This window comes from Dromiciops gliroides, chromosome 2 (genome assembly GCF_019393635.1).
Source record: "Dromiciops gliroides isolate mDroGli1 chromosome 2, mDroGli1.pri, whole genome shotgun sequence".
NCBI lineage: Eukaryota > Metazoa > Chordata > Mammalia > Microbiotheria > Microbiotheriidae > Dromiciops > Dromiciops gliroides.
The window spans coordinates 163,698,785-163,717,102 of record NC_057862.1 but is presented as its reverse complement, the minus strand read 5'-3'; the positions used below and the strand labels follow the sequence as shown (position 1 = coordinate 163,717,102).

The 18,318-nt window shown below is 35.9% G+C and overlaps 1 protein-coding gene across 2 annotated transcripts in view; it reads left to right on the top strand.

Moving 5' to 3' along the window:
- The window catches only part of UNC13C (unc-13 homolog C), a 716,794-nt gene that overhangs the window by 604,795 nt on the left and 93,681 nt on the right, over positions 1-18,318 (top strand). For both annotated transcript variants that reach the window (XM_043984190.1, XM_043984189.1), the window contains 2 exons: positions 9,753-9,841; positions 15,824-15,973. In XM_043984190.1, coding sequence (XP_043840125.1) covers positions 9,753-9,841; positions 15,824-15,973 — 239 coding nt within the window. The remainder of the gene's footprint in view (positions 1-9,752; positions 9,842-15,823; positions 15,974-18,318) is intronic.

Sequence of the window (18,318 nt, the reverse complement as noted above, 5' to 3'; positions counted from 1 at the left end):
GATTAGCTCACTTCCTGACTCATAGCTGGTACTTAATCAATATTAATTGATTGCCTGGCTAAAGAGCCTAATATATAGAGAAATTTGACCTAAGATCGGTATAAGTCGGCAGCTAGGTTGCACAGTAGATAGAACTCCATGGCTGGACTCAAGAAGACTCATCTTCCTGACTTCAAATCTGTTCTCAGATACTTACTAGCTGTGTGGCCCTGGGCAAGTCACTTAACCCTGTTTGCCTCAGTTTCCTCATCTGTAAAATGAGCTGAAGAAGGAAATAGCAAACCTGTATTTTTGCCAAGAAAACCCCAAATTGGGTCATAAAGAGTTGGACATGACAAAAAAATCACGCAGAAAAAATCCAACACTAGGTGTCAGTGAAATTTGCTGTGGAATGGGATTCCAGAAGATAATACCTCATCAGGATAATACTTCATCAGGAAAGATTAAGGAAAAATCTGGAGGAAAGGAAAGTAGGGCATAGGATAATTGTGTAATAAAATGAGATGCTTATATGAGGAAATCTAGGTATTGGAGAGGAAGAAACTAGAGTGAGAAATAATTGGGTGAAGATCAATGAAGGCTGAAATTAAACCAATATTGATATCACAGTATGGTACAGACCACCAGGACAGAAGGAAAATAGATTAGGAGTCTGTGAAACAGATAATAAGCCAGATAATATGTTGACAAAATATAATAGTTGTAAGGGAATTGAGTTATCCACACATCTGAGAACACTCTCCTCCAAAAGCAGAAGAGCTAATATTTTCTTGACTTTCCTTAGTGAAAATTTAATCCTTCAAAAAATGGAAGAAGCCATAAGGGGAACTTCTAAGATCTCACCAGCTTGGAGGAATCCATTGATGAAGCAGAAATGATGGGAAAATTTGAGAGTATGGTTTACTAAGGCTCTGGTCTTAAAAAGATATGGATTTAAATCTTGCCTTAGTCACTTGTTCACTGTATATCTTCTTTGTTCCTTCAGTTTCCTGATGTGGGTGGTGGGGGAAGAGGGGAAGGAGATATATTCAGAGACCTCTAATATCCTTTCCAGCACAAAATCTATGATTCTCTGGTCCTATGAATTTGTGATAGAAGAGAGACAAAATCTGACACTTATCTTATTTGGGAAAGCAAATTTCAAAAGGTTAAGAAATGGATAAGTAAGATTTCAGAGGCTAAAGTCCCAGGAAAAAGAAATTTCTCAAGTATCAGGTTCTGAAGGGACAAAATGATATGATTTCATAGCATGAGAAGATCTCAGTGACTATGTAGTCCAACTGGTATCTGAAAATGAATTCCCTCTACAGCATATCTGACAAGTAGTTATCTATTCTCATCTATGCTTGAAGGCCTCAGGTGAGGACCCAATGCTGTTTAAGATATTTTCCAGTGATTTCAATAAAGACAATGATGTCATGTCTGTCAAATTCACTGGAGACACAAATCTAGGAGAGCTAGCTTAGCCATTGAATCACAGAATCAGTATCCCCCCCCAAAAAAAAACCCCTTTTTTTTGACAGACTAAAATATCAAGTAGAGTCTAAAAGGATATGATTTAATGGGAATAAATGCAAAATACTTCTTTGGATCAAAAAATCAATTCTATAGGTAAAAATATAAGACATTTTGTTGTTAAATAAAAGCCCCTTTGCAAAAATTCTATGGGTTTCACTGTCTGCAAGCTCAAAATGAGTCAATAGTGCAACATGTTATCCCCGGAAAATCTAGTGCTGTTATCCTAGACTGTACTAAGGTACTAACCCTAACCCTAATCCCCCAGGATTGAAAAATCTTCAGGATTTTAGAGGTGATGGCCCCACTTTAATTTGTGCTTCGCAGACCCCATCTGAGGTATTAGGTTGGTTTCTGTGTACCGCATCTTAAAAAGGACATTGATAAGATGGAGAATACATAGGGAATGGAGACCTGTGTGAAGTGCCTCAAGTCTCTACCCTGTGAATTTAAGATGTTTAGGCTAAAAAGAAGAAGAGTAGGAGGTATGGGGGTGGAGTTTGAATTGGAGATGATTTCTGGCTTCAAATATTTGAAAGCTTGACATGTGGGGAATGCATTGATGAGACAGTTTATGCCATTTCCCCCCTGCACATCTTCCTTAATATTATTTTTCTTTGATTTTGGTGACACCAGACTCCTAGTTTTTTTCTCCTACCTCTCTAATTAATCCTCTTCTTTCTTACTGTCTCTGATTCATGTATTGGTACATTTAACATGGATATTCTCCCAAGGCTCTGTCCTTGGCTTTTTCTTCTTGCTACATCATCTCCTCCAGTGATTTCAGTCATTTCTGTGATTTTTAACCTTTCTGCCACTGTCCCAGGCTCATATTCTAGCCGCCTTCTGAACTTCTCCACCTGGAAGTCCCATGAATATCTTCAGTATATCTAAATGTGAACCCATCAGGTTTTCTTTTATTCACTTTTCTACCTGACTTTCTTTTTTTGTCAATTGAACTACTTTTTTTCCTCTGTCATCTTTGATTCAGTCTAACCTGAGTCATCTTCATTCCCTTCTCCATCATTGGCTTAATTTTCTTCTCCTGCATCACATACATTTGCTCCATTTTCAAGACTTGTTCATTTTAATTCTTCAATACCTTTGGCAACTGTCCCTTTCTTACTGCCATCATTCTCAATCACACCACCTTTACCTTTGACCTAGGCAACTTCATTAGCTTCCCCAGCAATATACAACCACCAGATTCTTCTTCCTGGAGCTCAGTTATATTGCTCTAGTACTCAGAAACATTTTGGTAAGTGGAGCTAAAGAGAAAGGCTCCTCATTGTTCCTTCCTTAGTCTGATATTCTGATAGTTAAGGATCTGTGGGTTTAGACTTAGCTTTTTCACTTTATGAAGCACAACTCCCCCTCATGTACTCTGCGCTACTGCCAAACTAGATTGCTAGCTGTCCCCTAAACACTCCTTGTGCTTTCTTACCTCTGCACCTTTGCTCATGCTGTTCTTCTACAATGCCTGGAATGCCTGCCTTATCCCTACCCCACCAATCTATGCTTATTGGTATCCAATCTACCCTTCAAGGTCCAATTCAAACACCACTTCCTCCATAAAGAATTCCCTGATTCCTCTAGCTGAAAATAATGTTTCCCCCTCATGTGACTTCATAGATCTTATCCTCCTTGCATACATTTATTACATTCTAATTTTTATTATATTTATTTGTGTAGCTGTCTTACTTAATAAGCTGTATTTTAAGCTCTGTGATGGTAAGAACGTGCCTTATTTATCTTTGTATTTCTCCCGGTCCTTAACACAATACATTGCTCACAGTAGGCGATTAAATGTTTATTGAATGAAAGTTAAAAACCATTAGCTACCTGCATGACGTTGAACAAGTCACTCTCTCTAGGCCTCATTTTCCTTATTTGTAAAAGGAGGGAGTTGACTTAGATGACCTTGAAGTACTAAACCAATGACTTGAGACTATTGGTTTGGGAGATCCAATAGAGTAACCATACAAGTTCTAGAACTAGACCAAGTGATGCCTAGAACATCAGCTTAATCTAGAAGGTAGAGTTTTAAATAGATGACACAAAAAGATGACTTCCAACAAAGGTCCATGAAAATGAGGTCATGTAAGGCTGATAACTTTGAAAGTGCTATTTACATGTGGAATGTTATCAGGTAAGAATAGGGCAACTAACTGAATGAAGTCAGCTTTCAAATGATAGAGGCTGCCTAAGATTTCAGAGGAAGTAGATAGACTAAGGCACTCTGGAAAAGCACAAGATCTTGGCCTTAATCCATGGAATCTTGTGTCCTTCACATGATTCACATGCCGTTTTCAAGTGTGGTGAATACAAAAGCAAGAAGTGTTCAGCTTCAGTCCAATGGTCACTCTAGCTTTTGGTGCCACGCCAAGCCACAGTAATCCACCAAACCTTGTAATAATTTCTTTTATTAGCAACCTCTCACCAATACTGGAAAAGAAACCTGAAGCACATTATATTTATGGATCAAGATAAGTCCCATTTATATTATACTTTTCCTCTCAAAAAACACTTTCCTCAGAATAAATCAGAGGCCTGTCTTCAATACAAAAGCTCTTTGCCAAGGAGCAGTTCAAAATACCTATGCCTTTGTGAGAGTCCTTATTTAGGCATTCATTTCTTATACATTTTAGGAAAAGAACAGAAATGATGCAGAGAAGTGCTGATTACCTCTCCCTAACATGTGTACCTGACCCTAGCTGCTGGGTTTTTCTTTAGTGGTGAGAAAACTAAGAAAACTAGCCCTGCTCCATGGTTTAGTCTGAGCAATTGGATCACACTCAATTTGTCTGCCCTTGGGTATTAAAACTCCCACACGTTGCCCACAATGCAGTTGGAAATCTGATTTAGGTATCATGAAGACCAGAATTGACTCAGCATTTCTATTTTTTTTTATTACTGAAATTATTCTTTTCAAGTCCCTCTCCTCCTTCTTCCCCCTTTCCTCTTTTTTTGTTTTTATTCCCCCAGAGGGTTAGGTGTATAAAACTAAACGGTCTTTTACAAGAAATAAATTTACAGAGGTAAATCTTTTAAAAATTTACATTTTTTACTTTGTAATTGGTGCATATAAAGATGAAAGATTTGTTATTTGTTGATTTGTTATTCAGTATATACTTGTCAAACGCCTATTATGTGCAAAGAGAAAAGGGAGGAAAATACAAAGAAATTTAAGATGCAGTGTCTGCCTTTGTGGGATTACTAATCTTTGAGAGACAAATAGACATTTACACAAATAACTTCAGCCCAAGGTAGATTGTGATATGCCATACCGCTTAAAGTAATTGATCAGCTAAGGACATATTTTAAACTTTTTGTGCAAGAATGCATTTGCTATCTCTTTGCTGTTATAAACTTTTAAATAGATAATAATACTGTGAAAATGTGCTATTATTGCCAGTAATCTGGACAGTGAAATTTTCTCTTATTTTTTAAAGACTCAAAATTGTATTTTGCCATTTGTGAATATTAGAGGTAGCTAGCTGGAGCAGTATACAGACTGGACTTGGAGTCAGGAAGATCTACTTCAAATCCTGTTTGCCCAGGTACCCCAGACAAATTTCTTGAGCTCTCCAAACATGTTTCTTCATCTGTAAAATCAGGTTAATAATAGCACATGCCTCACAGGATAACATAGCTAAAGTGCTTTGCATACCTTAAAGCACTTTATAAATGATAGCTTTTATTTTTATTATTATTGTTGATGATATTGTTGTTGTTGTCATCATTGTTATCATTATTATTATTACTGTCATTGATTCAAGTGACTGTAGAGGAGAAGGTACTCAATACCAGTGGACTGAAGCAGGAATTTGGTATAATGGAAGACAGAGAGCTATATTCTAGTGCTCTGCTCTAGTATAGTCTAGTTCTGGAAGACATTAGTTGTGTGACCTTGGGCAAATCATTTTGACCCTGTCTTATTTTCTTCATCTATAGGCTAGGTGATTTTTAAGGTCCCTTCTAACTCTAACATTCTGTGATCTAATGTCATTGACAAAGATAATAAATGATCATCTGTAAATATTATTTTACAATTAAAAGTCTTAATTTTTATATTGCTTTTCTCATTTTTGCAAGTTACAACTAACTTCAGTCATCTAAACTTGCTTAAAATACTTTTGCCACTACTTAAGATACATTTTTAATCAGATAAACATATGCAACTGTAACTAAGGATTTCTAAGTATCTAATTAAATTAAAGTTGGAAGTGTTCTACAATAAAATGAATTCAATTTACTTGTTTAGAAATGTCCCCTCCTGAGAAGTAAACATAGCCACTCAGCCTAGATCAACATAATTTTACATTTTGTAAAGGAGATTTTAAAATTTATGCTAATATATTCCATAATAATTTTATAAGCAAATACTATAAGTATTGTTGTTGTTCAGTTATGTCTGACTCTTTGTGACCCCATGGACCATATGATTTTCTTGACAAAGACACTGGAATGTTTGCCATTTCCTTCTCCAGTAGATTAAGACAAACAAGTTAAGTGACTTGCCCAGGGTCACACAACAGCTAGTGTCTGAGGCCTGATTTGAACTTAAGTCTTTCTGACTCCAGGCCTAGTACTCTATCCACTGAACCATGTAGCTGCCTCCTATTACTAGTCTACCCCCACTTAAATAGATAATAGGATATCATAGCAGTTTGTATTACTTTAAAATCTATAATGCAATACTATCTTGTAGTGTACATGAAATAGATAAAAATCAATAATACAATTATTTTAAAAGACAGAAAATGGGATATTTTAAAATGTATTTTATAAGAATTATCCCTAGGTGGGGATGGGTAGTCTTGTGGGAAAATGCCCTCTGGAATCAAAGTACAAAGACCAGGATTACAACTATGGCTCTGTGACCCGTGTGACTAACAATTCTAACTTTAACTCAGAGTCACAGTTTCTTCATCTCTAAAATGAGGACTTTGGACTAAATAATTCCTAAAGCCATTTGTAGGTTCCTCTCTTGGGGTCCTGCCTTTTCTATCCCATTATGTTTTTATAAAGTGAAATTAAATGAATTGAAAGGGGGGAAAGGATCACAAAGCATGGGATCTAAAAGGATTAAATGGAATAGAGGAGAGGAAGCCTCATTCACTTTGACTTGGTAGCAGTAATTGGTTTATAGTTGATTATACTTATGAATGTCAGTCTTTTGTTTTTAGTACTAACTGGTAGTTTTCTTGAGTCACAATGGTTAGTACCCTAACTACATCTAGATGAACCCTGCAGAGTGCAGGACCCAGAGTGACTACCCAGAATGATAACTCCCTCTCCTCCCCATAACTCTACCTATACTGGTGAACATCAATTAGCAGGAGTGAGCTCTAGTCAATCAAATCATAAACACAGCTTTAAAAAAAAGAGGAAATTGGGGCAGCTAGATGGCGCAGTGGTTAAGGAACTGGCCCTGAATTCAGGACTACCTGAGTTCAAATCTGGCCTCAGACACTTGACACTGACTAGCTGTGTGACCTTGGGCAAGTCACTTAACCCCCATTGCCTACAAAACCAAAAAACCAAAAAAAAAAAAGAGGAAATTCAATCAAATCAGATTACAATCTTAAAGGAGTAGAAATCAACCACTCTAAACAAAAATCAACCTGGTCTTAGCCAAATGACTAATTGAATAAAATATGGAATTAAAGGATGAATTAAATATGACTTATGCTCATCAGAAACCAAATTAAATCTTCAACTCCCATCCAAACTTTTTATAAACATATAAACATATAAATAAAATGTCAAAGTCAACCACTATATACCATGCAAATAAATGGTCCATTTCATCAGTTACTATGAGAGACATTCTTAATAGTTTATAGTCTGAGAATATTACTTATTGATCACCAAAAATGAATAACAAATAGGATAAAATTTTATATCAATAGATTTACACAATATTTGGTAAAGCATATTTTGATCCCTTTGATGATTTTAAGAAGTTCTCTAAAGATATTTCTTTTTTCTAACCACCATCCTATTAAGAACATTTTGTTTTAAAGTTTGGACCACAATGAACAATATAAAAAATGTCCTTGATGTTTCCATAAATTCTGATTATTAATTGATTAATAATTAATTAACAGCTTTCTCTGTTGTCTAATTCGAGGGCAATAAAGACTTCTATATTAAAGTTTTTGGAATGAATTTATCAAAGAGGAAAAATATCTTATGAAAAATGTAGGTTCTTGACCTTGAGAAAGTGATTTTCTTCAGGCCTTCAATTTTCTTCTCTGGGGAAGGAGGGAAGAAGATGCTCAGTAGGGTTCTTTATAGCCAAAGGGCTGATGGGAAAGTGATCCTATAATCTTCTTGCTTCCTTTCCCCTTCCTTTTGTTTTTTTTTTTTAAGGTGGAAAGTGAATGGATACAGGAAGGGACCTGGGTTCTAAATGTAAATCCATTGCTAGTTGATTGTGTGATCCTGGGCCAATGATTTCAATGTTTTTGTTTCCCCATTTTCTCATTTATAAAATCAATATAATGATATCTCTCCTGACTATTTTACTGGGATTTTTGAAGGTCAAATAAGACATTGAGGGCGAAAAACCTGCAGACCTTTTAAGAATTAAAAAGTTATAGATTATAAGGTTATAGAAATTTAAATTTTTATCTAAAATAAGAAACAGATGGAGTTAATTTTAATGTCATAAACCTCCATATATGCATATATACATATTATTATAAATAACCTTATGTAAATATGTCAACTCAAATTCAGCATTTTTAATTTTATTATTCTGCTTTAGCAAATGTATTACTGATAATTTCAAATTTTTAAGGATAAAGAAAACAGCAGGGGCAGCTAGATGGCGCAGTGGATAGAGCACCAGCCCTGGAGTCAGGAGTACCTGAGCTCAATTCCAGCCTCAGGCACTTAACACTTAATAACTGTGTGACTCTGGGCAAGTCACTTAACCCCGATTGCTTCAATTAAAAAAAAAGTGTAAAAAAAAAAAAAGAAAACAGCAAGTATTTTCAAAATATTAATTTTCCACAAAGAATCATTCAAATCTGAGTTTTTTTTTTTGTAAGCAGCTTCCATTGATTTGTTATGAGTTACTTTGTACAAAAACAAACAAAAAAACCTGCTTGATTGGGTCTCCTATTACTCAACTAACAAATTATTGACTCTAAGAATTTAAAAAAACTGAATTCAGTTTCCAGAGCATATATCATCTATCTAAGGAATGTCACTGCCTTCTTAGATATACTAAGGTTAAAAAATTATACCCCTTTCATGAAGTCATTTCATGGTAATGTCATGTCAGATATTTGATTTAACTGTTGAGAGTTGAGGAAAAAGGGGAAAATTCATTTCATTTGAAATATAGATTTTTGCCTTGGAAAAGATTGTGGGTAGAGGAAACTTTGCTGTGTTGTGCAGAATTCTCCTTATCCTATTGAAAAAGAACCTGACCTCTGCTATGAGCTCCTTTTCTATGCAGAACCAAGTGCTGCCAGAGTCAGTTCCAGGAGCTTTTTTTTCCAAGGGAGGTCAAGTTGCTGAACTTGATGTAGGTAAGAACCCACTTCTGAGTAGCCCAGTGGCATTCAGAAAGTGAGACCGAGTGTAGGCCGATCCTGTCACAGCCTGTAGAAACATTTGGAGGGTTTGGTTCCTTTTGCTTCATTTGTTTACTTTTGATTCCATTAATGGAAAAATATGAAAACACCTTCAAAGAGGAGACATACTACTCCTTAATAAAAGGAATTTTTTTTAATCAAAAAATTGAATTGTATATGGATTCAGCTTTTGAAAATGGTGCTTTTTCCCATTAGTACCGAGAGGCCCTATTTGCTCACAGCATTGTTGAGGATCCTAGTATATACTGAAGCAGCATTCATTGATCTAGTATGTCATTTTCTCAGTTTTCTAGCTTAGAGGTCTACTATGGTCCATAAGATATTATCCTACTTGCCTCAAATCCCATTGAAGTGGCATGCAAAGGCTTTGCTTTTTAGCTTTAGAAGTCTGTTATGTTTCTCTGCATGCTGTGGATTTTAAATCATTCTTTCATATATAAGGACCCTCATGGTTTGTTTTAAAATTTCCTTATCTTGGTGGTGGTTTTCATATTTGATTTCCAAAAATAAATGTGTGAGTCATATTATGGGTAGTTTATTTTATAATAATCACAGTACTTGCAAAACAAATGTTACCATGTTAACCTGACACCCCAATCAATATTATTTCTGGTCTCTTTGCAGCTAGATCCTGAAGCCGGTAGTGCTCTCAAAGAACTTCAGGTAAAACTCAACGGGGTTCTGGATGAACTCAGCGTAACCTACGGAGAAAGGTAATGAACCCAACTGATAAGTACCTAAAACAATGATTTTCATAGTGATAGGTGTTAAACTAGAAGGGACCCTAGAAGTTACCTAGTCAAGCACTCTCATTTTACAGTTGAGGAAACTAACCTGTATCACAAGAAATAATCAGCAGAGTCGGGATTTTAACCCATGCCCTCTGATTCCAAATCTGTCCCTCTTTCATGATAACTAAAGATGCTTCCCTAGAGATGTTGTATATGCATTTGACTCTGGGTTGGGAATTAAGAAGCGGAAAGCAAAATTACTTTAAACTAGCTCTTGAGTGTACAAGAAGTTAAAATTCAGTATTCAACTAGGATTTATTAAGCACCTACTGTATGTAAGACTTTCACAAAATCTTCCTCTCATGCAAGCTACTGTGCTAGCTGCCAGGAAGACAAAAAGAAAATAAAAATAATGGCCACTGTCTTCAGGGTCCTTACATTCTCCTTGGGAAAAAGGCATTATTGTGTATACATTTAAATAAAACCTGATACAAGAAGTTATGAGAGCACAGGAAAGAATGTATTGTTGGGACTTGATATGCCAAGGTTGGAGAACAGATAATACTGGAAGGTAGAGTATATGAAGGGGAATAATATGAAATAAAACTGAAAAGATAAGGTGCATCCAGATTGCCGATGGCCTTAAATGCTAGGCTGAGAAGTCTGAATTTTACCCTTGAGCAAATGTTCTTAAGCAGGTATCTATGGATCATAAATAAATTTCAAGATATACGTATGTATGCATGTATGTATTTGTATATGTGTGTGTACATACACATGTGCACACGCACACACACACACACACACACACACACACACACACACACATAGATGCACACCTATTATATGCCAGGCACTGTGCTAGGTATTGAGAATACAATGATTCCCATTGGGCAATTTATATTCCATTGGGCCAGGGGGAAACAACATATATTCATATAAATATATAAATATATATATGTATGTATATGTGTATATATATATATACTGAATATATGTATGTGCACACATACTCACAGACACATATATACACATATATACCTATGCATACATTTATATTTATATATGTGTGTGTGTGTGTGTGTGTGTATATATATATAAAACACATACTGAAAAGAAGGCATTATGTACAGGAGATAATGAGTTAACCATGTAAGCAGGTTCAAAGCCTACCTTTGATGCATACTTCCTTTGTGACTCTAGTTTAAGTCACTTAAGCTTTCAATGCTCCAGGCAAAGTTCAGATTGAAAGTCATTGAGGTGCTGGCCATTTGGTAGATGAAATCTCCTCACCCAAGAGTTCCACATAGTAATAAAATCAGTCCAGTCCCTGTTATCCCTATAAACAAACAAACAAAAGTCAAGGTAAATAGGGAGCAGAGTTCATACCTTCTGCCACGCACCACCCCCCATTTTATTTATTTATTTATTTGTTTATTTATTTTTTTTGTACCCCCCCCTATTTTAAATAGGAGGAAAGTAAGATCTGAAGAATGTACTGTAATTTGCCAAGGGTCAACAGGTAGCAAGTTACAAAGACAGAGACTGAATCAAGGAACTCTGATTCTAAATCCCAGGCTCATTCCTTTGCCCTAAAAGAAATAAGGCAGTTTGGAAAATGGTGCAGGTAAAATTAGGGAATGGATAAAATTCAGTTTTGAACATGTTGAGATAAGGTGGTCATAGAACACCCTGTGGAGAGAGACATCCAACAAGTGGTGAATTGGGCCTGGATTGGGGGAAGGGGAAGGAGAGAACTGGTACTGCATATATATAGATTTTGGAATTTTATGAACAGAGATGATAATTCCCATGAGAACAGAAGTAAATGCTAAGGAATAGTGTGGGGAGAAAAGACCCAGGATATTATGTATTTGTCATATATTTGTGTATACATATACATATATAGACACAGATACACATATGTACGTGTATCTATGTGTGTGTGTGAATGTAAATACCAATTGAACTCCAAATTAGATTCCACCCAAAACTTCATTTTCTTGTGATGGTATTTGAGAGCAGGTATAATTCTCCAAGAGGAAACTGCCTTTCAGCAAATTATCAAAGGTAGTCCAAGACAAAGATAGACCAGAAACTGCTTATTTGGAAAGGTTAATTGATTTATTATGAAGTTTGCTTCATATATTCACATAAGGAACTTTTAATCTATGCTTGTATGTGAACTAAGTGCATAGTTCCCTGTTAAACTTTTAAAGTCCTAGATGTCAGAAATATTTTAAACTTCTCTATACCTCCACAGAGAGTGTCTTGAATACAACAGGTTCACAATAATCACTTGTTTATTTGACTTGATGTGTCTACCTGTGTTTCAGATGGGTTAACAAATATCTTTTTTTCTTGTAATTCTTATTTATTTATTTATTTATTTGTTTGTTTATTTATTTATTTATTTTTGGGTGAGGCTATTGGGATTAAGTGACTTGCTCAGGGTCACACAGCTAGTAAGTGTTAAGTGTCTGAGGCCCGATTTGAACTCAGGTACTCCTGAATCCAGGGCCGGTGCTTTATCCGCTGTGCCATCTAGCTGCCCCAAATATCTTTTTTTTTTAAAGCCTTCTGGCTGCTAAACAGAGGTATGTGGCAAAGTAGAGGAAATAGAATACTTAATACTCTTTCTCGAGCTCTGTCTTCTCTTCATGTCTTCACTCTCCACATGCAAAAGCATCCTTTAACCTTCAGCTTTGAGGCAGCATAGTATGTTAAAGGACCAGCCTTGGGGTCAGGAAAAACTGACTTCACGCTCTGCTATTGAAGTCAAAGAAAAACAATTATAGAATTCCTAAAAGGAATCCAGAAGACTCCCTTCTTCCCATTTAATTTTGGGTCTAAGTTGTTACTCATTTTTATCATCTCCCCCAGATATACCAGTGGACAATGTCTCTACAGATTTTGGTAAAATGTACCCAAACCAGCTCACTGAATTCTTTCTTATTTTAAAAAAGGAAACTTTCAAGTTACAGAATCTGAAATATGAAATGGACTTTGAAAAAATGATAAGAAACAGGTTATTAGTGTGAAAAAATATAATCTCCCAACATGAATGTTATGTATTAGTGGAGAGTGATTTTTAAGTGAGATCCTTCTCATATTGATCGATAAAGCTACCTTACATGCATATATTATTTGTTTAGTGGTTTGTCTGAGATTAGCTAAAATAATGCTAATCTAGTTTTATGGTCATGAGAAAAGCGGCAAAGCACCCTCTACTTGTTTCTAACCAAAGATGACATACTCAAAACTTGAGAAATTAACCCTTGGACATATATCTTTACCTCCATCACTGTGGCTCTATGGACACCAAACAAGGTAGACAAGACTCATTCAGCCAAATGATTAATTCATGCTTTGATTTCTGTTTGACTCATGTAAGCCCCAAAGTCTTTATTCATTGGGGTTCCAAATTAGCCAATTTGGCTGTTTCCATTGAATAAATTAAGTATATAATTGCATGAAAATCAATTTTGCTTTAAGTTTTAAAGCTTAAGATTCAATAATTCCGTCATTTGCTATTTTTATTGCTGTATCTTTATAGGGAATCCAGGGCATATTTGAGAAAGACAATTAAAAGCCTGATTCTTTATCGACAAACACAGCACTTACTGGAGAGCTCAGACCCAAGCACTGTCTCTCAGGAAGCTGCACAAGCAACTACATGACTAAGGGTGGTTCTTTTATGTTTCTGCTAAATGTGCACTTGGCACCTGAGGCTGGCCTGATATGATTTTGAATAAATAAAGCAAATTAAATACATTTCCTAGGAACTCTTGTGTAATTTTTTGGTTCCTTGGGAGCTCATGAAGTCCAAGATTGTTTGGTAGTATTTGTTCATTTCAAGTGAGCACGAAATAATAACCCCTTTAATTGCAAAATGATTGGAAGGGAGAAAAAAAATCAATCCTTGAAAGCAGACCTGCATGGTGTATCCCAAGTGTGGATTCACCATCATTTAATTCCAGAGTAGAATGATCTTTTCAGTTGTGCTTTCATTATCTTTGTTGATGATACCCAGAATCTTGGCTAGTGTAGTGAAATGGATCAATAATTCCAGTATATGGCCTATAGCAGTGGTCCCTGAGGGGATTTCATCATCAGAATGACTTTTCGCTTCCCTGAAGTAAAAATATCACTCCTCAGGGGAGTGGGTTGGAAGAGGATTTCTCTTCCATGAGAGCAAAAATATATCCCTCTTTTCTCCTATCCCTGTCCCTCCTTCACAATGACTTGACCACCCATAGGGAGGTAGTGGATTACTTTAAAGACTAAACAGTAGTTCATCTGATTAAATATCTATAGAACCGGGGCAGCTCGGTGGCGCAGTGGATAGAGCACCGGCTCTGGAGTCAGGATTACCTGAGTTCAAATCCGGCCTCACACACTTAACACTTACCAGCTGTGTGACCCTGGGCAAGTCACTTAACCCCAATTGCCTCACTAAAAAAACAAAACAAAACAAAACAAAATATCTATAGAACCCTTTATTTAGATTTATTTCTTCACAAACCATTGAAGACATTTTTTTTTTATTTAGGCATCAAAAATAAAGGAGAAGAGATTGAATTAAAATATGTGATAAAGAGCTATCTTCTTATAGAATTATAAGTTTTTGTTAAGGAGTGTGGTCTATTGAACCACACTTTCGATTCAAAGTCTGAGGTTATGGGTACCTTAATCAAGATAATACATTTTTCTGGGTTCAATTTCTTTATCTGTTAAAATGGGGAATAAGTTCCCCTCCATTTCTATCCTATGATATGATCAAACTCAAAAATTAAAGAGGCATATTTATCTTTCTATTATTTCATTGCTTTGAGATATTAATGATGGTGATAATTTGAAAGAATCATTAGAGTGATAATTACCTTGCTTAAATATAGCAATCCCATGAATCTATTAGTATTATTTACTTTTTGTTATTATCATTAACCAGAATGAGTAGTGGAGGGAAAAGACTGAGCCAGCAATGGGACAATATTATCTTTACACTCTATTTTGACTGTATCATTAAAGTTAATTTTCCCTGTTTTCTCAGTACCACAATGGTATGAATATTTTGCACCAAAGTCAACAGCGCCAATGCCATTTCAACAATGTGGTTATATCCACAACTACTACCCAGAAAAAAATTCTGCCACCAAAGTCCTTGGCTCTGTCAAATGGCTAAGCATCCAAAACTGTTAAGATTTTATCAATAAAATGGCATTAAAAAGGTGGTATTACCATCTGCTTTGCCAATGTACCCTATGAACATTCCATTTGACTGGCTGCTGAAACCTTCCATACACATGTTCTCTCCCCCAATAGAATATGAGGTCCTTGAGAGCAGGGGCTGTCATATATGTATGTGTACATATACATATATGTGTATGTGTATATATACACATATGCACATGTTTGTTTATATATTATCTATTGTTTAATGTGTTACATATTATAATATAGAATTTCTATTAATTATTTTCATATATTTATATATCTTATCTGTAAGTATCCCTAGTGTTTAGCACAGTGCCTTGTACATAGTAAGCATATAATAACTGCTTTTTTAATTCATTCAGTAGCCATTTATTAAACACCTACTATGTGCCAGGCATTGTATCCTAGGCATACAAAGAAAAAAATGGCAAATGATGTCTCCCTTCAAGGAACTTAAATTGTAGACAAAAACATGCCCAAGTAATTTGGACAGGGAGAGAGCACGAACAGTTAAGGATCTAGTCTGTGTTGGAATCACACACACAGGTATTGAGCATGCTCACTTGCTTATTTCCATGTATCACCATGTTAATGGAGCACTGTAAGTAATGGAACCTGATCTGACCCTTTCCCAAACCCAACCACCAACAAGCTAGTTAAGATAAGATATTTGATGGAGGAGGTTGAACATGGTCAAATTTCACTCCAGAATTCCTTTTTTTGGGGGGCGGGGTTGTCCATGTTTAGTTTCCAGCTCATAATTGAAGAGTGTGTGAAGCAAATGAGTTTAGAATTGAATCAAATGAAAGGAAATGGAAATGCCACCTCCAACAAGAACAATGCAGCTATGGATGCAGAGATTGTATTAAGACCTCTTATGGACTTCTTGGACAAAACGTAAGTACTTCAAGTATTTAACTACTATCCTGGGAATCATTTAATTTTGATTCTGTTTTTCATGAAACCAGAACGTCAACTCCTTGAGGCAAAGATATGTCAAATTGAATCTTTTTTTCTCTACCTTTCTGCCAGGTGCAATGCCCTTTATGGATTCAGTGCTTAATAAGTGTTTGAGTTGAATCGAATTAAGTTAATTTTCTTTTCATTGTTCTGTCCAATTTACTATTCTGAATTTAGTTGCTACATGTTTTGTTTGCTTTTTTCAACAATTTAACAAGGATTTATTAAATGTATCCTAGGGGTGTAGCAGTATGCTAAGAAATGATGATACAAATATTTAATTGGAAAGTTTTGGGTTTTTTTTAAAGCACCATCCTTCAAGGAATCTAATAGGGTGTTTAAGACACATACATATATAATTATATCACAGGGTAGAATGTGATAAGGACAAAGAAGGAGTTCTAGGCAAAATGATCTAAGAAATATTCATCAGAAAAGATTCCCTTTACCTGGGAGAATCAGAGAAGGCTTCCTTGAGGAGGTGGCACCTGAGTTCAGTCTAAGTGTGAAGGGGAAAGCATTTTAGGTACATAAGATGTTTTTTGAAAATCCATGGATATTCAGGTCAAAACAATTCTGGGTACTATTTCATACCTATTGTATTGGAAAGGACAGCAAAGGAAAATGACAAATGTTGTGAGGGATATGGGGAAAATGAGACATTAATACACTCTTGGTAAAGTTGTAAACTGATTCAAACATTCTGTAGAGCAATTTGGAATGATGACTAAAGGGCTATAAAACCACGCATACTCTTTGACCTAGCAATACCACTACTAGGTTGGTATCCTAAAAGAGATTAAAAAAACACCAGTTGAATTCAAAATTGGGGTGATGGCCATCAATTGGGGAATGGCTGAACAAATTGTGGGATGAGATTAGGATGGAACACTATTGTGCTGTAAGAAATGATGAGCAGGATGCTATTAGAAGGACTTATGAAAAATACATCTACAGAGAAAGAACTGATGATATCTGAATACAGATTGAAGTATAATTTTTTTTGCTAGTTCCTCTAGCTAAACATTTTTTGTCTGTTTCTTTCACAACCTGAACAATGTGGAAATTTTTTGTATGACTGCACATATATAATTTATATTGAATTGCTTGAATTCTTAAGGGGCGGTGGGGAGGGAGAGAGGAAGAGAATTTGGAACACCAAGTTTTAAAAATTGATGTGAAAATTTGTTTATATATGTAACAGAAAATTCTAAATAAATAAATGTGGGGAAAAAGAAAATGCATGGAGGGAGGTAGGAGAGTGTATTATGAGACTGGATAATAATCAATAAAACAGTGTTTATAAATAATATTTTTTCTGTGTGATACAATTTTAAAAGAACTGCTATATTTGACTGTTAATTAGTAAACTTAGTTGAATACACAATAAGAATGTCAGAGCTGAAAGGGACCTCACTGGCCATCTAGACTAAACCATACTTAAAAACATCTCTTCTACAACATAGCTGACAAATGGTTATGGAGCCACTACTTGAAGCCCTCTGTGATGGATAAAGTGTCTGTTTTATATTGACTTGTCTGCTTTCCTTTTTTTGTTTTGTTTTGTTTAGTTTTGTTTTTTTGCGGGGCAATGAGCGTTAAGTGACTTGCCTAGGGTCATACAGCTAGTAAGTGTCAAGTGTCTGAGGCCGGTTTTGAACTCAGGTACTCCTGAATCCAGGACTGGTGCTTTATCCACTGTGCCACCTAGCTGCCCCCTGCTTTCCTTTTAAGAGAACAAGGAACAAGAGATTAGAGTTCAAATCATTGTGTTGGTGTTGCTTCCTTGTTACTGGAGGCATAAAAAATGACTCAGCTGTGAGAAGATGATGTAGTGGAAGTTTAGCAGAATTCCTACTGTCCTGTGGGATGTCCTTCTGGATCAATTACCTCAGGGAATAATGAGGAGGGGAGTAACATCATTTGAATTAATAATTGTATCTACAAGGATGTCGTTGCCTTCCATTCTTTAGCCTGAATCATTGGACTGGCCCAAGTTAGGCTTGGCTCAGAGCAATGTGGGTTAAGTCAGCAGTTCTTGAGGCAACCTGTGGTACATTGAGATAGCTCTAAGAAGGTGGATTCCCCCAGGCCCCTTAAACATGCCTATTTATCAATTCTACCAACTTCTCCTAGTTCTGCTCTCTGGGGCTGAGAAGAACAGGCCTAATTCCTCTTTCATAATATGACAGTCCTTCAGACCCTCAAGATAATTATCATAGCATCCAGTCTTCTTTTGAGCAGGCTAAGTCTTCCCATTTCCTTCATCTGACCACGACATG